The 21,981-nt window shown below is 51.4% G+C and overlaps 1 protein-coding gene across 2 annotated transcripts; it reads left to right on the top strand.

The window, feature by feature from the left end:
• The first annotated feature begins 642 nt into the window (after window positions 1-642).
• LOC103696574 (putative glucuronosyltransferase Os01g0926700) lies at window positions 643-20,943 on the top strand. 2 transcript variants are annotated; one of them, XM_008778247.6, is made up of 5 exons: window positions 689-1,197; window positions 17,469-17,653; window positions 19,334-19,722; window positions 19,827-20,068; window positions 20,211-20,943. In XM_008778247.6, the coding sequence occupies exons 3-5, from the start codon at window positions 19,453-19,455 to the stop codon at window positions 20,722-20,724; spliced, it is 1,026 nt and encodes a 341-aa protein (XP_008776469.1). In that variant the 5' UTR covers window positions 689-1,197; window positions 17,469-17,653; window positions 19,334-19,452; the 3' UTR covers window positions 20,725-20,943. The 2 variants fall into 2 exon arrangements, with proteins under 2 accessions (XP_008776467.1, XP_008776469.1); XM_008778245.6 differs by lacking the exon at window positions 17,469-17,653 and having other exon boundaries at window positions 643-1,197.
• Window positions 20,944-21,981: the final 1,038 nt, after the last annotated feature.

The raw sequence follows: 21,981 nt of genomic DNA, 5'->3' as shown, positions 1-21,981 counted from the left end.
CAAACCTATGGTTAACGTCAATAATTAATTTGATCCAGAACATGACACATTAATTGATATCAAGGTAATTGAACTATTTATAGTCCTATTATTTCTTCATATTGGCCCTTTTTTCATCATACCTTCCTTCCATGACTCTATCATCACTTGTAACCGGATCTTGGCATGCGCTAGTGAGACGAAGAATGGACGGGTGTGTGATAATATTGATAAGATTATTAAAGAAAGAAAGATGAACATGATTATAAATAGCAAGTATATATAGATAACCGGCATAAACTGGAATCCCATATCCAAAAATCTTATAATGGAACTAAAATGGTTCTAAACCTTTGCCTTAGGGTATCTAGCATAAAGCTCCTACATGAATAGGGACTCTGACATTTTAGAAGCCGTAACCAACCACATGAGTCCAACCCATGTTGGGCCCATCTATAGTCCTTCCAAGAATCACTTCCCACCTAACCTACCAAGAAAGCCGTCCATGTGGGTATGCCATGCCTTAATTACCCACAAGATAATCCATGTCCAAATCCAACTAAAGCCAGAAACTTAGAGAGCTACAAATAACAAAAAAAAAAAAAAAAAAACCCTAGGGAGTAAAGCCAAAAAGTATATAGTAATAAGGGCGATAAAGGTGGTGAGGTGGATGGAGGTGGAAGAGTGAAAGAATCCCCACAGCTTTCTCGGTTGGTGAGGCTGACCTTCCATCCAACACCCCTCCTCTTCTCTCTCTCTCTCTAAGAAAACTACAGCTTTCCTATGCCTCTCTCTCTCCCTCTCTTCAAAGCTTCTCTCTTTTTCTCCTTCTCTTCAAGCAAGTCCTATTGAAACCAACCTGCTCTCTCTAAATTTCTTAAATTAATCTCATCTTCTCTTCTGCTCTCTTGGAAGCCTAATTAATTCCTAAGGAAAACACCGCCTCCCTCCCAACCACTTCCCCACTGACCTCTCAACCATTTCCACCGCCTTTATAGACCATTCGCTCCTTCTCTCTTCTCTCCATTGTACCCGATTCCTATTCCCCTTGTCTTTGATCTCTCTAGGCTTCTCCGGCTGGAAAGTATTGGAGGATTTGGAGAAAGGAGATGATGGGAGCTAAGATATGGATCCTTGGTCTTCTGCTTCTTTCCCTTTTCTATGACGGGATTGGGGCCCGGGAGTCGGAGCTGAATCGCAAGACAGAGCGGATTTCAGGTGGGTTTGGGGCTGAACTTTATTGTTTGATGTTGAAAAATCTGGTTTCGTTCTGATCTGTATTAGTTTTTGGTTAAGTGAGATTTGAGATGAAATCTGGGGTTGAAATGCTTTAAAAATTGATTGTTTTTGGAGTTTAGATTGGGTTTTCCTTTGATTCCTATATAAGAATTGGGCAGAATTGGCTCGTGGCCTTCCTCTTTGTTGTATTTTGTTAAAGTTGCTGATAGGAAAAGAAAGATGAAGACTTTTTAGGACTCCGTAGGCAGCCTTTGCTTTATATGTCATCATGAGATCATGATAAAGGTCTTTCTTTTATCATCCCTCTATATTTTTTTTTTTAAAAAAAATTGTTATTTATTCTTCTCAATTCGTCTGAATTGTGGGTGTGAATGAACTGGGAATTGTTGGGAAGGTTCTTAAGTGAAAATATACTGGTTCCTGGTTCTGTAAGCTTCCGTTCTTGGTTAAATCACAGTGTTTGCATGGTTGAGATGTAGTAATCCTGTCTTTGGAGCTCGTTTTGGATTCTAATAATGGTTGGATGATGGATCTGAGACATGGTTATTCGTAGATGGCGCACAATTGAATTTCAATTTTCATTTTGCCCCTTCACCTCCCAAGCATCCAAGTTGGAGCCTAAGTGAAAATTCTGGTCATAGCTTTACATAATTGTTTAAAAATGTTCTTAGTTCTGGCAATGTCATTAGCAATGTTTATGCATGACTAAGGTGAGGAGCTTGTTTCATCCAGTAAACATTTACTGAGTCAGTGGTATCATCTGAAAGCTCCAAACAAAGACTTTTTTTTAAAAAAGAGGATTTTTTGTATGTATATCCTCCTAAATATATGAAATTGCATGAATATCCTCGTAAAATTATGCATGGATTTCCTTCTTTTTTTCATTTTTGCATATGTACTCTTACCATCTAACATCGTTAAAAAAATAAATGGCTAAAAACTAAAATGACTAAAATATCCTTATGGGCAGATATTCTTTTAACAATGTGACCAGCTCTCTATAATAATGTTAGAGTTGAGCTTTTGTTCATTTTAAAAATTAGTACAGAATGTATATGTCACAATTTTGTAAAGATCTTTTTTGTAAATCCTTAAGCTAATCGGAAAGTTTGGATGAGAACATGATATTGGAAGACTTTAACAAATAATATGTTCTTTATATAGTATTTAAATATATAATTTTTAGTTAAAATTATTTTTTATGTACTCCCATATATCCTTTTTTTTCTGTTGTTGAGTCAGACACTTGAACAAGTGTCCGAATCCCATTCCTGTGGCTGTGTTTATGTCCATGCAACACTATGTGTTAGGGCTTTTAGTGTTCCTATGCTTTTAGGTCGTTCTAAATGTGGTGAATATAGTTGTTAGTCCATGGATTTTTCCTAGGACACCAACTATTTCTCTAGTGCGAGCAAAAGTACTAGCGGTTACCATTAAGATTTATTGTAATACCTAGGCCTTTTTGAAGCCTGATTACAAACTGGGCCAGATCCATTTGACCGGCCCAGAAGTATGCTTCTTCCTCCCGACCTCTTCGGAAGGAATTCAACCAAGGGTCGGATTCCAGCCTTCCTCAACCCTATTTAGAGCCCATCCGATCCTCTCTTTGATCTCACGAGAAAGCCCAAGTCCCCCAATCGAAGCTCTTCGCCGGAGATTTTTTCAGTTTTCTCTCCGAAGCTCGGTCGCCATCATGCCGCTTCCGCGTCCAAATGCCGCCAAGAACTAGGTAAAGACCTGGCCCCCCTCGAGCAACCCTCTCTCTCTCTTTCTTTCGGATTCTTTGGAGTCTCGATGTCGGCCGGTGATTGCTGGATTTTGGGCAAAAAGGGGATGCTCTGCTTCCCCTATTTTCGGTAATCGACCTTGTTTTCTTCTGATTTCGGCCGCCTTTGTCGTCGGCGCTTGTCACCGGAGGCCTTCTTCCAATTCCTCGTAGTAGAAGCCATGGTTGGAACTCCGACCTCTAAGATGCCGTGGATTCCACTGTTTAAGGGGTCGGAGCTCCTGCTTTTGTTGGTTTTTGTTACGGGGGAACTTAGCCACCATGCCCCACGTGACCGGCACGCGCGCCCAGGAAGACTACAGCTGCCCCTTGACCCAGCAATCCGACCCCGAGTCGGATATCTTCGGCTCCGCAGCCCGACCCCGAGTCGGCTGCCCCTTGATCCAGCACTCCGACCCCGAGTCGGATATCTCCGGCTCCGCAGCCCGACCCGGAGTCGGCTGCCCCTTGATCCAGCACTCCGACCCCGAGTCGGATATCTCCGGCTCCGCAGCCCAACCCCGAGTCGGCTGCCCCTTGATCCAGCACTCCGACCCCGAGTCGGATATCTCTCGACAACGACAGGCTATTCTCCAGAGGCACGCCGCGGCCTCCTGCTCCACTACTCCCTGCAACGGCTGTATCCGATGCTGCTCCACGATCTTCTGTAACAGCCATACAAAACGGAACTCCACTACGCCCTGTCATGGCCGTACCCAGCGCTGCCCCACGACGCCCTGTAACGGCCATGTCAGTGGCCACTCCATCGTGCCCCACGATGACGAACCCCCCGGAGAGACCCCCCAGTCTGGTATATATGCGGCTGGGGGGAGAAGGGGGGGTAAGCAATATCTCCCAGAGCATTCTCTTACTTGCGATTATCATCTCTCCTCCTCCTCCAATCTCCTCTGACTTGATCGTCGGAGGGCCCCCACTACCCCAGTGGTGGTGCGAGGCTTGTTTGCAGGTCTCTCGGTGGAAGGTGGAGCGCAACCAACACCAACCAAGACAACTCAGACGGAACCCCATTCACACCGTCGTGTCAATCGTTCTCGGTTTGGACCACCAGCAACAGTTGGCGCTAGAGGAAGGGACCGAATCTCAGAACGATCGTAATGGCACGGCGAGGTGGTCGTGGAGCTTCCAATGCTTCCGGTCGCGGGGCCTCTCGCGCCTCCGGCCGGGAGGCAGCCGCATCTCCAACACACTCTCAGCAACATTCCACCGCCCCACCTCCCATTCAGATGGTCGAAGCCGCTCAGTTCGACCAGTTAGCCCAGCAGGTTCGCACCCTCGCGGAGGCAGTGCAGAATCTGCAGGGCGTGATGTCTCGAGCGCCGCAGCGGGCCCAGGAGCCGCCGCTCCCTGAGCGCTCACCTGTCCTCATCAACCCGCGCTCCTTCCTCTCCCATGGGGAGGAGCGCCGGCGCGAGGAAGATTCTCGAGCACGGTCCGTTTTGCCGGGACCTTCTCATCGGAGCTGCGCGGGGTACGAGAGGCGGACCCGGGCGCGTTCCCAGACCCCCCAGTCCTCGAGGAGCCCGCACTCCAGTCGGTCCCCCTCGCGCCGCTCCTTGTCTCCCACCCACCGGTCGCGCTCCCTGGACCGGCGGGTGGACGATCTCCACAGACAACTCCAGGTCCTAAAGGGCCACTCCAAAGATCCCTTCGCCGACTTGGAGATCTCCTCCCAGCCGGCGCTTGCCTCGAGGATCCTGCGGACCCTGAATCCGCCGGGATTCAAAATGCCGGCGATCGAGCCCTATGACGGGGCGGCGGACCCGCGGGATCACATGGAGAGTTTCAGGACTCTAATGCTCCTCCATGGAGCATCAGATCCTCTCCTCTGCAAGGCCTTCCCGGCGACCCTCCGTGGCCCGGCAAGGGCGTGGTTCGCCGGCCTGGAGGCTAACTCTATCCAGTCCTTCGACCAGTTCACTCGCCTCTTCATCAGCCATTTCGCCGTTAGTAGTCGACGGCGACTGGTCTCCGACTCCCTCTTTGATGTCCGGCAAAACGAGGGAGAAAGCCTGCGGGATTACCTTACCCGCTTCAACAAGGCTACGCTGGAGGTCCGGAACCTGAGCCAGGAGGTGGCTCTTTCAGCCCTGAAGCGTGGTTTCCGGAAGGGCAGACTCACCTTCTCCCTGGACAAGCGCCTGTCGCGGAGCTTCCCGGAGCTGTTGTCTCGGGCGAACCAGTATGCGGACGCCGAGGAGGCGGCCGCCCATCGAAGCAAGGAGGCCGCCGAGACCCCTCTAAAGCTCGGGAAGAAAAGGCGAAAAGAGGCACCCCAGAGGAGGAGCCCGACGCCTCAACGTCGGCGCAGAAGCCCGTCACCGGCGAGGAACCACGGCGCCCCACGCCCTCGTTCTCCGCCCCGACGCTTCAACCGGTACACCCCACTCCTGACTCCCCGGGCCCAGATCCTTATGGAGATCAAAGGGCGGGAGGACCTCCCGGTCCCGAGACAGATGAAGAAGATCCCTGGGAGGAGGCCCTCTCGGGCGTACTGTGAGTACCACCGAGACCACGGCCACGACACCGAAGACTGCTTCCAGCTTCGGGACGAGATCGAGGCTCTTATTCGCCGAGGGCGTCTCGGTCGATATGTAAACGACCGACGTCCCCCCGCAGACCCGCGTCCGGCCGACCCGGCCCCTCAGGAGCCTCGGGAGCAGAATCGACCCGTCGCGGGCGTGATCCACACCATCACTGGGGGCTGCTCTCGGCCCGTGAGGAACGCAGGGGGCTCGGCGGAAGCATCAGGGGTGGCCGACGCGAAGAGGCAGAGGGTCGAAAATGTAATCACTTTTTGTGATGAAGATGTAAAGGGGGTTCAGACCCCCCATGATGACGCCATGGTGATCTCCCTCACTATGGCGAACTATGATGTAAGGCGTGTTCTTGTGGATAGTGGAAGCTCAGCTGACATTTTGTTTTACGAGGCCTTCCAAAAGATGAGCTTGTCCCGACAATTGTTGCACAAAACATCCACCCCCCTCATAGGATTCACTGGAGATGCTATCTCGGCCGAAGGTGTCGTTGAGCTGCCTGTGACTGCGGGCGTTGCACCCGCAGAAGCCACGGTGCGGCTCGGGTTCTTGGTCGTCCGTGTTCCCTCGGCCTACAACGCTATCCTCGGACGACCCGGACTGAACGCCCTCCGCGCGGTAGTCTCTACATACCATTTGCTCATGCGGTTCCCCACGGCGGCCGGGATTGGAGAGGTCCGAGGTGACCAACCGACCGCACGGCAGTGTTTCCTAGCAACTCTCAAAGGGAAGAAGCCCGTGGAGGCCCTAAGCGTTGAGTCCCTTGACGCCAGAGACGAGGTGGCTTTGCGGCACGGGGAGCCGGCCGAAGGTGTGATCGAAGTTCCCCTCGAAGAAGGTCGCCCGGACCGGACGATCCGGGTCGGTGCCAATCTCGACTCGGAAGCTCGGGCCCGGTTAGTGGAATTCCTCCGAGCCAATGCCGATGTATTTGCCTGGTCGGCGGCCGATGTACCTGGGATCGACCCGGAGGTCATTTCTCACGCCCTCAACGTCGACCCGACCCACCGACCCGTAAAGCAGAAGAAGAGACACTGTGCCCCGGATCGGATCCGGGTGGTCGACCAGGAGGTAGACAAACTCTTGGAGGCAGGCTTCATAAGGGAAGTGAGCTACCCCGAGTGGCTGGCAAACGTCGTACTTGTCCGGAAGGCGAGCGGGAAGTGGAGGATGTGCGTCGACTACACCGACCTGAACAAGGCGTGTCCCAAGGATAGCTTTCCGCTTCCACGAATAGACCAACTGGTCGACGCGACTTCCGGATATCAGCTGCTGTCTTTCATGGACGCCTTCTCCGGCTACAACCAAATAATGATGACTCCACAGGACGAGGAGAAAACTGCTTTTATAACAGACCGGGGGCTGTACTGCTACAAGGTAATGCCCTTCGGTCTGAAGAATGCTGGCGCCACTTACCAGCGCCTCGTCAATAAAATCTTCAAGGAGCAGATCGGCCGGAACATGGAGGTGTACGTGGACGATATGCTGGTGAAGAGCCGCCATGCAGACCAGCACATTGTGGATCTGGAGGAGACTTTCGCCACCTTGCGGAAGTTTCGCATGAAGCTGAACCCAGCGAAGTGCGCCTTTGGTGCTTCGGCCGGGAGGTTCCTCGGTTTCATTGTCAACCAGCGGGGGATCGAAGCCAACCCGGACAAAATCAAGGCCATCCAAGATATGTCCCCTCCGACCAAAGTGAAGGAGGTTCAGGAGCTCGCTGGAAGGGTTGCCGCGCTCGGACGATTTGTGGCGAAATCGGCCGAACGCTGCCAACCGTTCTTCAAGGTGCTGAAACGCCCGAAAGACTTCCTCTGGACGGCCGAATGTCAAGCAGCATTCGACCAGCTCAAGGAATATTTAGCGTCTCCTCCCCTGCTGTCCAAGCCGCAAGAAGGGGAGATGCTCTATCTTTATCTGGCGGTCTCCTCAACCGCTGTCAGTGCGGTACTGGTTCGGGAAGAGGCAAAACTTCAGAAGCCTGTGTACTACATCAGCCGAGTCCTGCGGGATGCCGAGACGCGGTATACGAAGGCTGAAAAGATCGCCTTCGCGCTGCTGACCGCGACTAGGAGGCTTCGCCCCTATTTCCAGGCTCATTCTGTCACCCTCTTGACCGATCAACCACTGCGGCAGATCCTCAGCAATCCTGAGAATGCGGGACGGCTGGTGAAGTGGGCAGTAGAACTTGGTGAGTTCGACATCCGCTATCAGCCCCGACCTGCCATCAAGGCCCAGGTGCTCGCGGACTTCCTCGCTGAGTGCACGGTGCAGGAGGCGGAACCTAGGCCGCCGGAAACACCCAGCCTCGACCTTCCGATCTGGACGCTTCACATCGACGGGTCGTCGAACCCCGAAGGTGGAGGGGCCGGGCTGGTCCTTACCAGTCCCGAGGGAGTGATAGCCGAGTATGCCTTGAGGTTCGAATTTCCAGTGACCAACAACGAGGCGGAGTACGAGGCCCTAGTCACGGGACTCAAACTCACCAAGGAGCTCGGCATCCGGCGCCTGAAGGTCTTCACCGACTCCCAGCTGGTGGTCGGGCAGGTCCGTGGGGAGTTCGAGGCCCGGAGCCCGACCATGCAGAATTACGTCCGGAAGGTGCAAGCACTCATTCCCGACCTCGGCAGTGTCGACATTCAGCAGGTCCCAAGAAGTGAAAATGCCAGGGCCGACAGGTTGTCCCGCTTGGTGGGCGCAGACGCGCACAACTTGTCGAGGGCGATCTACCTGGAGACCCTGGATGCCCCGAGCATCGGCGAGGCCGGAGCGGTGATGGCGATTGATCCGGAGCCATCTTGGATGGACCCGCTCGTCGCCTACCTCGCCGAAGGGATCCTCCCGGAGGACGAAGATCAAGCTCGGCGACTTGTCATGAAGTCCGCCCACTACGTACTCTATGAAGGGAGGCTGTATCGGACCTCGTTTACCGCCCCCCTCTTAAGGTGCCTCCGCCCCTCAGAAGCGGCCTACGCCCTCAGCGAAGTCCACGAAGGCATCTGCGGATCGCACTTGGGGGCTAGGTCCTTGGCGCATAAGATCATGAGGCAAGGCTACTATTGGCCGACCTTGTTGGAGGACTCAAAGGATCACGTACGGAAATGCGATGCCTGCCAGCGCCACGCCAACGTCCAGAGAGTCCCCTCTGTCCCCTTGGCACCAATCACCGCACCCTGGCCCTTCGCACAGTGGGGAATGGATATCTTCGGACCATTCCCCGTCGCTTCGGCCCAGCGGAAATTTTTGATTGTCGCCATCGACTACTTCACCAAGTGGGTGGAGGCAGAGCCACTGGCCACTATCACGGAGGCACAAGTCCGGAAGTTCGTGAAGAAGAACATCATTGTCCGATTTGGGGTACCTCGGGTCCTCATCTCGGATAATGGTCGACAGTTCGACAACAAGCATTTCCGTGACTTCTGCGAGGAGTTCGGGATCGAGCATCGGTTCACATCCGTGTCGCATCCCCAAACCAACGGCGAGGCCGAGGTCACAAATCGGACAATCCTCCAAGGTATCAAAGCGCGAATCGGTCGGACGGGGCAAGCTTGGGTCGAAGAACTCGAGAATGTCCTTTGGGCGTATCGGACCACGCATCGGACCCCTACCGGAGAGACGCCTTTCAGCCTAACCTATGGCACGGAAGCCGTTGTTCCCGTGGAGCTCGGACTCCCCTCACCTCGGGTGGCCGCGCACCGACCCGAGGCCAATTCGGAGCAACTCCGAGGGAACCTGGATCTCTTGGAAGAAGCGAGGGAAATGGCGCAGGTTCGGATGGCGATGTATCAGCGGAGGGTGGCCCGATATTACAACTCCAAGGTCCGACCGAAGCTTTTCAGAATTGGAGATCTGGTGCTAAGGCGAGCCAAAGCATCTCAACCTGCGGAAGGCGGGAAGCTAGCGCCAAATTGGGAAGGCCCGTATAGGGTTCGCTGGGTAAACCGACCTGGCTCCTACCAGTTGGAAGCCCTAGATGGTCGAGAAATCCCAAGGAGTTGGAACTCCGCTAACCTGCGGATGTATTACCAATAGAACGACAAACCAGGAAGACAGTTCGAAAAATGTACAACACTTTTCATTTCAATAATTTCTGGTTACAATGGCGTGCTCGTGTGATTACAAGGAATTTCCAGAGGGGAATTAGGGAGTAAAGAAAGTAAAGAAGAGGTGGAGACTCCGAGGAACTGAAGATCTGGGATCCCGAAACCTCCATCCGAAGCAGCTGCAATCCCGCCGGAAGTGGGTGCTTCCAACCGGAGGCGCCATCGACGTCTCACGAAAAAGACGAAGAGCCGGCGCGGATGAAGAAGTGGACGAAGGAGAAGTCCACACTGCTTCTAACCAGAGGCGCCGTCCACGCCTCACGAAAAAGACGAGGAGCCGCCGCAGAAGAAGCTCCCGCTGCCCCCAGGGGAACGCCACCTCCAAGGGATATTCCGGTCCTCCCCAGTGTTAGGGGAAAGAAGGAATACAAGGGAGAAGAGCATATGGAGGCGCGGTCCCGGATCAAGCGTCTGGCGCAGAGCTCAGTCGGGAGGCTGAACTTCAAGGAGGGGAGATGTGATCCCGGATGAAACGCCTAGAGCGGAGTTCCGCCGGGGAGAACCTCCTTGTTGATCCCAGATGAAACGGCTAGTTGGCTGAAGTCGCGAGGGGCGCGCCTCCCGTTCCTCCAGTAGGGGCCTCTCTGCCATGCGCCGGAAAGGAGGTCCACGATCCATGGCAACCTGAACAGCTCCGGCTTGGCAGGCTCCATCGCACCTGCACCTATATTTATAGCCGAACTGCGGCCCCCCGATCGTTCCGATGCGGGTGGCTCCAATAAATACGGGCGCATTGAATCCGGAGCCGATCCGGCTCTCGAGGCGTATCTTCCCGCGATTTTCTAAGCGTCATTCTCCTTAATTGCATTCTTTGTGCAGGACACTCCGGGTGGCAGGTACCCCTAGGTCCACGTATCTCCGCTCGCGCCCAGGCCGCATCCACCTCGAAGAACGCGCGTATCGCGGCCGCTTAACTGACACTCCTCGCAAGCAGCAACTGGTAACCCGATTTTCCAGGTAACGCATTAATTAGCGTTTAATGCCCTTCTGGTGTTCCCCAGGCGACGCTCGGAGAAGAGGAGAAACGCGATCGCAGCTGGCCACGGGGAAACCCCGTCGGACGGCAAGCGACAGGCGCGCGACCAGCGAGCGGAATTTTCCGAGGCTCGGCCCTCGGATGCCAGGCTAACCCGATGATCATCCCGGGAGCAGACTAGCCTGAAGCCCCGACCGGTCACCTCGGCTTGCGCTAGCCTTGGTCGACCAACGAGCGGAATTTCCCGAGGCTCAGCCCTCGGATGCCAGGCTAACCCGATGATCATCCCGGGAGCAGACTAGCCTGAAGCCCCGACCGGTCACCTCGGCTTGCGCCAGCCTTGGTCGACCAACGAGCGGAATTTCCCGAGGCTCGGCCCTCGGATGCCAGGCTAACCCGATGATCATCCCGGGAGCAGACTAGCCTGAAGCCCCGACCGGTCGCCTCGGCTTGCGCCAGCCTTGGCCGACCAACGAGCGGAATTTCCTGAGGCTTGACAACCCTCAGATGCCAGGCTAACCCGATGATCATCTCGGGAGCAGACTAGCCTGAAGCCCCGACCGGTCGCCTCGGCTTGCGCCAGCCTTGGCCGACCAACGAGCGGAATTTTCCGAGGCTCGGCCCTCGGATGCCAGGCTAACCCGATGATCATCCCGGGAGCAGACTAGCCTGAAGCCCCGACCGGTCACCTCGGCTTGCGCCAGCCTTGGTCGACCAACGAGCGGAATTTTCCGAGGCTCGGCCCTCGGATGCCAGGCTAACCCGATGATCATCCCGGGAGCAGACTAGCCTGAAGCCCCGACCGGTCGCCTCGGCTTGCGCCAGCCTTGGCCGACCAACGAGCGGAATTTTCTGAGGCTTGACAACCCTCAGATGCCAGGCTAACCCGATGATCATCCCGGGAGCAGACTAGCCTGAAGCCCCGACCGGTCGCCTCGGCTTGCGCCAGCCTTGGCCGACCAACGAGCGGAATTTTCCGAGGCTCGGCCCTCGGATGCCAGGCTAACCCGATGATCATCCCGGGAGCAGACTAGCCTGAAGCCCCGACCGGTCGCCTCGGCTTGCGCCAGCCTTGGCCGACCAACGAGCGGAAAAGTCTCCTGAGGCATAGCCCTCGGATGCCTGGCTTAGCGCCGGAAGAATTTCCTGAGGCCTAACCCTCGGATGCCTGGCCTAGCGCCGGAAGAATTTCCTGAGGCCTAACCCTCGGATGCCTGGCCTAGCGCCGGAAGAATTTTCTGAGGCCTAACCCTCGGATGCCTGGCCTAGCGCCGGAAGAATTTCCTGAGGCCTAACCCTCGGATGCCTGGCCTAGCGCCGGAAGAATTTCCTGAGGCCTAACCCTCGGATGCCTGGCCTAGCGCCGGAAGAATTTCCTGAGGCCTAACCCTCGGATGCCTGGCTTAGCGCCGGAAGAATTTCCTGAGGCCTAACCCTCGGATGCCTGGCTTAGCGCCGGAAGAATTTCCTGAGGCCTAACCCTCGGATGCCTGGCCTAGCGCCGAAAGAACTTCAAGAGTTAGGAGTTGGCGAGACGCTACCAAGAGTTAAAAAGAAAAAGGACAAAAGCGAGATGAAGAAACATTCAACCTGCATTAACTTTCATTGTTTCAGGGCCGAGACCCATACAACTTGGCAAAACGCCGACATACAAAGAAAAGGACAACGAAAAGTACAGAAGGTCAGCTTGGAGGAACCCCCGGGTCGGGAACGTCGGGCTCGTCCGCAGGGGGTAGGGAGGCGGTTGGAGAATCAGCAGGTAATGGCGCCGGAGAGGAGTCGAGAAGGGAGATCCCACTCAGGTCAACTTCGGGGTACATAGCCGACACCCTTGCCAGGCCTTCCTCGAAGCCTAAGATGAAGGAGTCGGACCCCGCGTCCGACGCGTCACGGACGAACTCGTCAGACTGACGATAGGCCCGTACCGCCTCCGACATGTCACGGGTGAACTCGGCGGACTGACGATAAGCCTGCACCGCCTGACGCCCGATCTCCGCACTCTTCTCGGCCAGCGCCGCCTCTGCTCGCTCCGTAATCTGAGCTTTAACCTCCAAGACCTTCGCCACAATCCGGTCGTCAGCCTCGGAGGAGACCCTCAGCAGATTAGCCTGAGCCTCCTTGTGCTTCGCCTCGGCAGCAGTGCGAGCGGCCTCAGCTTCCTCCAGGCGCGAACGAAGCTCTTGGTCGTTCGCGCGGGATTTCTCCAAGGCCGACTCCAATTCGCCCAGTTTGGCTTCAAGAGACCGGGTTCGGTCGCGGGCGTTGTCGGCAGACCGCTGGGCCTTCTCCCACCTCTCTCGATAGTCCGCGACCTTCCGGGACTGCTTTTCAACTCGTTCCTCCGCCTTCTTAATCCTGCTTTCGAGGCCCGAGGCAACTTTGAGTTGCCCCTGAGCCTCCAACAGTTGCTTCTCGAGGGCGGCGAAGCCGAGTGCCCGCTCTTCGGCCTCCCGGAGCCTCGCCTCGAGGTCCCCGGTCGTCCTGCCTGCCACAGCCGGGCCTCCCTCTTCCACTGCTTTCAGTCGGTCCTCGGCCTTCGCCAGAAGCCCCGCCTGTTCCTTGTAGCACTCCTCCAGACGGATCATGTACTGGGCGAGCTAAGAGATAGGAAAAATGAGGGCGTCAGGCGGAGAACAACAGAGCCAATAAATGGTGAAAAGCGGCCAGAAGAACACTCACCGACATGAGACAAACGCAGCTGGCAGCCCCGATGTCAGGGACCCCCAACTCCCGGACCCGCCGACGGTCCTTCTCCAGCAGCACTGTTTCGATGAGGTTTCGGGCACCATCGGTAGTGAAGGCCGACCCCGATTTCTCCCCGGAGCCGGATGGTGGTTCTGCAGCCTTACCCTTATCCATCGCCTGGGGAAGAGTCCTGCTGATTGTGCTCGGGGCGGGAGTCACCCCAGGAATTGATAGGGTCCCGCTCGGCCGGGGCCTCGGCGCGTCCCTCCTCGAGTCATCAGGAGCCGACTGAGTCGAAGGCCGGGCCGGGGACCGATCACGTCCGACCCGTCCGTCTCGAGCAGGCTCGGATGATACCTCCGGAATAGCGGCAATCTCACCACCGGAGGGCTGATACAGCGTCAGCTGCCGGTCCGTGCCCACGGCGTCTCCCTGATCGGTGGGCCCGGACTCGTCGGTCGGCGTCGGAGGCACCTCCTTGCGGGACTTCTTCGCCGGTGGGGCCCCGCTCGGAAGAGCTCGTTTCCTCCTCCGGACCGCTTCCAGTAGGGAAGACCTACCAACAGCCGGTCCCTTGTCCGACCGCATGACGTCGTCAATCTCTGCAACAAGAACAAGATGGTCGGAGGCGGAGAAACCAAAGGAAAGAACGAGACGAAAGAAGGGAAAAAAAGTCAAAAAAGAAACGGTGGCGGGCTCACGGTCGGTGGGGACCGAGCTCAGACCGACATTCACCAAGGTATCCTCGGAAATAAGGCGGGCCACCGGGGGGAGCTGGCCCTCGGCAACCAACCCCTTCAAGGCGGCCAAGCCATCGGATTCCTCCCTCGACAGTCTCGATAGGCCGATCGGAGACTTCATTGGCGTCTCCCAGGTCGCCCTGATTTCCCAAGAGGGATCTACATCGATGAAGAAGAAACGCTCCTTCCAGCCGTGAATGGAGGAAGGAGCCTCTTTGACGAGGCCGCACCCTCGCCGCGCCGCAAAGCACCACCACCCTTTGTCCTGGGGTGACCGCTCAGGCTGTAGAACTCCCAAAAAAACATTCAGGGTGGCGGGAATCTCGTGCATGCGGCAGAGAACCTGGAAGACCGTCAGGGCCCGCCACGAGTTCGGCACCAGTTGCGTAGGCGCCACTCTTAAACCCCGGAGCACCTGCACGACCAAGTCCGAAGGGGGAAAGCGGAACCCGGCCTGGAGAATGCCCTCATTGATGGCGATCTTCCCTGGAGGAGGATGGGACATCCTCTCCTCAGGCCCCGGGAGCGTGACGTTGCAGGCCTCGGGAAGGTGGTACCGAGCCACGAGTTTGTCTAAGTCTTCGGCGACCAGCTCCGACTTAATGTGGTCTGCTCTCACTTCGCCCATTCCTAATGGCCAATAAACCTACGGTCAGGACGGGGACAAGAAGGGGGGAAAGACCGGAACGACTGGAGTACACTAGTACGAAAGGAGAAAGTATGGAGAGTTCTAAGTAGAAGAATGGGGTAACTCACCGGAAGAGAAGGAGGAACGGCTCCGAGAGCGTCAAAGGAGGAGCAAGCGAACAGTCCGACGGCAACGACGGCAGCGCAAAGGAGAAACTCGAAGATGTCTGTAGAGAGAAAGGCGGACGGGGGAGGGCCCCCGGTTAAATAGGCGGAAAGGCGGGTGACGCCTCAGTGACGCCAGAGGACACCTGGCTGCCGAAGGGTCGCTCGCGCCCCAAAAGCGAATCGGCGCCATTAAGGAAGGATGTCCCCCGAAATCCGCAGACTGCCAGATCAGCGACAACCGCCATACGCCATAAAGAAGGCGGGAAGCTCAAAGAGCGCGCGCCTTTCTGAGGGATGGTGGCAATCTCGAAGCATCACTCCCATCACCCGTTCCCCTTCTGGTTCCAGGCTCGGGAGTGGGGGGCTACTGTTACGGGGGAACTTAGCCACCATGCCCCACGTGACCTGCACGCGCGCCCAGGAAGACTACAGCTGCCCCTTGACCCAGCAATCCGACCCCGAGTCGGATATCTTCGGCTCCGCAGCCCGACCCCGAGTCGGCTGCCCCTTGATCCAGCACTCCGACCCCGAGTCGGATATCTCCGGCTCCGCAGCCCGACCCGGAGTCGGCTGCCCCTTGATCCAGCACTCCGACCCCGAGTCGGATATCTCCGGCTCCGCAGCCCGACCCCGAGTCGGCTGCCCCTTGATCCAGCACTCCGACCCCGAGTCGGATATCTCTCGACAACGACAGGCTATTCTCCAGAGGCACGCCGCGGCCTCCTGCTCCACTACTCCTTGCAACGGCTGTATCCGATGCTGCTCCACGATCTTCCGTAACAGCCGTACAAAACGGAACTCCACTACGCCCTGTCATGGCCGTACCCAGCGCTGCCCCACGACGCCCTGTAACGGCCATGTCAGTGGCCACTCCATCGTGCCCCACGATGACGAACCCCCCGGAGAGACCCCCCAGTCTGGTATATATGCGGCTGGGGGGAGAAGGGGGGGTAAGCAATATCTCCCAGAGCATTCTCTTACTTGCGATTATCATCTCTCCTTCTCCTCCAATCTCCTCTGACTTGATCGTCGGAGGGCCCCCACTACCCCAGTGGTGGTGCGAGGCTTGTTTGCAGGTCTCCCGGTGGAAGGTGGAGCGCAACCAACACCAACCAAGACAACTCAGACGGAACCCCATTCACACCGTCGTGTCAATCGTTCTCGGTTTGGACCACCAGCAACAGTTTTGACATTGCCAGTCGCTAGTCGCCGCTGGCCGCCTATTGATCGACTGTGGATTTTTGACCTCGGGCACCACCTACATCCACTCCCTTCCTCTTGGTTAGAGAGAGGAGCTTGTTCTCTCTCTTTCTCTCTCTTTCCTCTCTCTTCTCCATCTTCTCTCTCTTGATTCTCTTTCTACTAGACTTTCTCTCTCTACTGGACTTTTTCTCTCTATTGGACTTTCTTTCTCTACTCTCTCTAGAGTTGTTAGGTCTAGCATGACACCTCTCTTTATGATTCTAGATCCACCCTAGTGAAGGGCCCTGATCCATGTTCAGTGGGTGGCACGTCAGGCCCCATCTTGGCCCTTTCTAGATACTATAAGATTTGGTTACCTCTGAACTCAATTTAACCATTTGTAACCTAGTTCGAATATGATCAGATGAGTTTCACCTTGATTGACCAGTCGGGGTGTCGGGCACTCTCGCTTGATCAATCCTATGAGGGTATTGGAATTAGGATTTCTATTTTTGGAATGAACATGATGAGTTCTGATGAAAATATAATTTTTAAATATCAAAATCTTATAAGAATTTTTTAAAATTGATTGGACTGATACTATGGATTCACTCGTAGAGTAAGTAATATTTTACTTTTTCTAAATTTATTAGCAATCATTAAATTACTATATTCATAAATTTTGAGTGGTATTATTCATAATGCATGAATTTGATGGATAGTATATTATTACGGAATATGTTATTTTGGAATATTATGATGATAGATGGTCATATTATGGATATGATTGATTGATTTTGATACCACATGATTTTAGAACTGAAATATGAAACCTATAACTATTTGAATTTCGATCTGGACCCCGTCAATGGAGGCTAATACATCGGCATATGATTTATTCTGAAGATTGTGTCTAAGATGATTAGCGACATTTCGCCAGCAGACCAGCGGTCCTGAAGGACTTTGCTGCAAAATGATGCACAGCTCACTGCAAGAAGATTAGTTGGTGTTGATCTTATCACAGGATGATGTTGTCATAACTCAGGATCGATAAGATAAATTGAATATTTGAAAAAAATTGAATTCATGAATAGAATTTAATATTTTAAAAAAAATTGATTCGTATATCAATGCTGCATATGTACTTATTATCTATAAATTATTATCTATTTAATTGCTTGATTTGTTTAGCTAAAATGATCATTGCTTACTCGGTTGTCTAGCTCATTATACGATTTCTTATTATTTTACAGATTTAGATAATTAGCCTGATCAAGGTTCTCAATATGGAAGAGCGACTAGCAGAATTTTGGCATAGATTATTTTAGGATAAAGTTCATTTAAATTGATGTATTATCTTAGAATAATATTAGAATTGTGAGACATTTAAATATTGAGTTAGTTATTGAAATAAAAATTTGCATATTATCATATAAGGTTGTTCCACTGCAGGTTTATGATATCATTTTGAGATGTCCTGCATGCTTGTGGGGAGGGTTCCCTATGAGCGGTTGACATGACCCTCAGTTTGTGAACTCGGGATGGGAGTATGACAACTACATTGATCTTCATTACGTTTTGGTGCTTGTAACTTACGTAGTAGCTATCTAGGATTTCATCTTGTAACTGGTATTAAGGTTGGCTTGCTCTCCTTTTTCCTTTATTTCTTCCTGGCAACAATTTAATTTTTCCTAAATTGTGAAATTTGAACAAATTGAAATAATTCTTGTTATTGGGATAAGGATGTATGTAAACTAATTTTCTTAGTTTCTAGACAACTTTTGAAGTAGTGACCTTGGTATATTTTGAGGAGATCTCTCAGATGTAGAAGAGAGGAATGACTTAACCTTCTTTCTGCACTAAATAAGGTTCACTTTCCTAGCCCATGGGAGAATTTAAAAATTTGGATAAGAAGCTATCTGTATGGTTTTCCTCTAAGACCTAGGTTAGATTTGTTGCTGATTTTGAGTTTTCGAAGCATATCTTGTCTCATGATAAGAGTGGTTATACATTAGTAAGTATGGATCTACGTATTTGGAGGATACAACAATCAAAATATTTACTCACAACTGATATTGAAATCACAACTTTAGATTATTCCTTGTACCTACCTTTTTTCATATGCATGATTGACAAGACCATTGCTGATTTTGTGCACAATATGTGGTTTTGAGGCTCATTTGGAAGACTATCTCATGTTGATGGATAAAATTTTAGGCTTTTTGTGAGGCACCGTGCAGGTGTATGTGTTTAATCCTATGCACTAGAAGATCTTAGATACTTTTATAGGGTCAAATATCTAACTAACTTCTGGCTAGTCCGTTTGGGCAAGATTTTAGGCCATTATAAATGGTATCAGAGAAGACCCAAGCCACGCTCTATGTGGACTTGATAACTCTGCAACATGGTCCTGTTTGGAGTTGCTTTTGAGCTGATCATAATGTTTGTGATTGAATTTGTTCAGATTTAGACCCTGGGCCTAACAAAGATGTCAGGGCTTCGAGCGAAAAGTGGGCTCGAGCCGGGCTTCGGGCTAGGCCTGAAAGAGTTCAGGCTGAGTTTGGGCTTAAATGTAGAGCCCATTTGTTTATTGGGCCGGGCATAGGTATGTGATTGGGCCGAGCCCGAACAAGGCCCGAAACACAGCCCGGGCTTTTCAGAGAAAATTTAGAGACTTTAGCTGAGAATAATGTATCATGTTTCATTTACTTGTGTTATAGGAGAGACCCTAATTTTTAACTAGCTTATTTACTTGTTAAGCAATATTATGAAATATTAAACTTCAATCGGGTTCGGGTTGAATATATTTTTTACCCAAATGGGTAATTTGGGCCAACATATCGGGTTCGGGCCGGGCTCAGACCTAGATTATTCAAAAAAATTTGGACATAAGTCCGGCCCAAAGCCCGAAGGTAACTCAGATTTTGGAACTATATGTTAAGCCCTCTTCTTCTTGAAGTTGTAATACAAACTTGAGCCTGAAAATCAGTACTAGACTTGCTGCTATCATGTTAGGCTCAGTCTGCTAAACCTTTACCATCAAATATGAATGAAGTATTTAATAAGTCTGTCTCTAGCTACTGTTTATCTCTTTGCAAGCTTTTTTTGTCTATGACAAATAACAGTCGTACTCGCTAAATTTTAGGTGTTTGATTCATATGATTTATATAAAATATACCTGATGCTTCTACTGCTTTGTTGTTTTGTTCACTGTTAAATGTTTAATCCATGCTGATTACATTTCAAGTTTTGTCTTGGGATCTTACGGGGACGAGCCAGTGCAATTATTTTAACTGTCATGAAACTTTCCCATGTAGGGAGCGCTGGTGATGTACTGGAAGATGATCCTGTTGGAAGGTTGAAGGTGTTTGTGTACGAGCTGCCTAACAAATACAACAAGAAGATCCTCCAAAAGGATCCTAGATGCCTTACCCACATGTTTGCTGCTGAGATTTTCATGCATCGGTTCCTGCTGTCAAGTCCTGTCCGAACTCTTAATCCTGAAGAAGCTGATTGGTTCTACACGCCCGTATATACCACTTGTGACCTAACTCCTAATGGACTTCCCCTGCCCTTCAAATCACCACGCATGATGAGAAGTGCAATACAGCTAATTTCCATGAATTGGCCTTACTGGAATAGAACAGAAGGAGCAGACCATTTTTTTGTTGTTCCACATGATTTTGGGGCATGCTTTCACTATCAGGTAAGAGAATGTGTCTTTGCACTAATATATTTGCATTACTAAGAGCAAAAAGAGTGTTCCTCTTTATTGAAACTGCTCATATATCCAGTTTTTATGTTGTATAGGAAGAGAAAGCAATAGAGCGGGGAATTCTCCATTTGCTTCAACGAGCCACGTTGGTTCAAACTTTTGGGCAACGAAATCATGTTTGCTTGAAGGATGGTTCCATCACTATTCCTCCATATGCCCCTCCCCAGAAGATGCAGGCTCACTTGATTCCTCCTGACACTCCTCGTTCTATCTTTGTTTACTTCCGGGGTTTGTTTTATGATGTGGGGAATGATCCGGAGGGTGGATACTATGCAAGGTAAATTTCCAGAATCTTATAGTAACCCAAATTATGTCATTATTACTTGCAGTAATCTTCTTTATCACTTGAATCCAAGTTTGCCTCCTAAATCGTAGGCGTCCTCATTTATGATAGTTTTCCCCTAATCTTTGTTGCTCAGAGGTGCTCGAGCATCAGTGTGGGAGAACTTTAAGAACAACCCTCTTTTTGACATCTCTACTGAACACCCAGCTACCTACTATGAAGACATGCAACGGGCTGTTTTCTGCTTGTGTCCCTTGGGTTGGGCGCCGTGGAGTCCCAGATTAGTGGAAGCAGTGATCTTTGGTTGCATACCAGTAGTCATAGCCGACGACATCGTGCTACCATTTGCTGATGCTATTCCATGGGAGGAAATTGGTGTGTTTGTGGCTGAGAAGGATGTCCCAAAGCTGGATACTATCCTCACATCAATACCAACAGAGGTCATATTAAGGAAGCAGAGATTGCTTGCTAACCCTTCGATGAAGCAGGCTATGCTGTTCCCACAACCTGCCCAACCGGGAGATGCTTTCCATCAAATACTGAATGGGCTGGCTCGCAAGCTTCCACATGATGAGCGCGCTTTCTTTAGACCAGGGGGGAAGATTCTGAACTGGACTGCAGGTCCGGTAGGTGATCTGAAACCTTGGTAGCAGCAGCTTGAGCCACTGCCATTGCTGCCTCCTTCCTGCTAAGCTGTACCGCCGGTGCTGACGACGACTCGAAGCCTCCAACTGTATATTTTTGTTTCTTTGTTGAGCTGCTGCGTTACATAATTTTTTGTAGCATAAGTTACTTGATGCACAATTCCCTCCGATGTGGTAATAAATTGTTATTAAAAGTAAAGGTTTTAATATTGGCATTTTCTTTCATCTGATCAGGAGGCCAGTATGCTGCAGTGGTGTTATTTTCTTAATCCTGTTTGATCGTCATCTACTTATGGCTTATTCGAGAAAGATGATAAACTTGATTTGGAATGGAAAGAAAATGGGGTGTCGTGTATCGGATGTCTTATCTATAAGTAGGGGCAAGCGATCGGAATCATTCACTGTTTAAAATTACAGATCTATGGATTTATGTTATCGTGACCTGTTTTTACATTGAGCTGCTGCAATGCCATCAAATGATCCCTAAGAAATTCGTGAACCGAATTCTTTTAGATAATTGTCATCTGAATGCAATGCACATTAAAACATTGCACTAATCCTCGGCTTTCTGTAAACTCTTCTCGATGTGTAGATCATTCGGATCACAGTATGACAAGGGGAAGTTCATCATAATGAGAATGTCTGAATACAGCAAAAGGTTGGTTGGAACATTAAGAAGAAAATGAGTGTTAAGGAATAAGAAACAGATAATGACTTCTCTTTAAAATGGAACAAAATGAGAAGTAAAATAGATAACATATTTTTTGCTAAAAACAAATGGCATATGTCTGAACCATTAACAAGTCATTAATTAGTCTTCATCTTTCTCCTCCTCTTCCTTTTGTTATCTTTATTTGCTGAAATTTTTGTATAAATCCATCCCTCTTCCTTTTTCTCTCTTCTTCTTCATCTATTAAATGTAAAATCTAATTAGCATGGTTCTCTTTGTGAAAGATTCTTGTAGTTATAAAATTTGACCTAACTTTACATTCATCCGAATCGGGAATTTTGGTTGCACTTATTGAAAATTCTCAATTTCCTAAGCCCAAATTAGACCATTTTCAGCCCCAAATAACAAGGTGAGGTCCCTATAAAAAACCCAAACCTCCATGACAACAATCTCATAATTACATTGGAGATGGCTGCTACACATGCAAGAGCTTGTTGCTGAAGAGATGGCCTACACCCATCAAATGTGAACCACACAAGGCCATCTTATAACGCCGGCACATAGCATGTGTACTGCATTGTGATTTGCACGAC

This window comes from Phoenix dactylifera, chromosome 13 (genome assembly GCF_051530095.1).
Source record: "Phoenix dactylifera cultivar Ajwa chromosome 13, Ajwa_hap1_PhDact_Kaust_v1.1, whole genome shotgun sequence".
NCBI lineage: Eukaryota > Viridiplantae > Streptophyta > Magnoliopsida > Arecales > Arecaceae > Phoenix > Phoenix dactylifera.
Note: the sequence above shows the minus strand (reverse complement) of the source record. Positions and strands in the feature narration are given on the sequence as shown.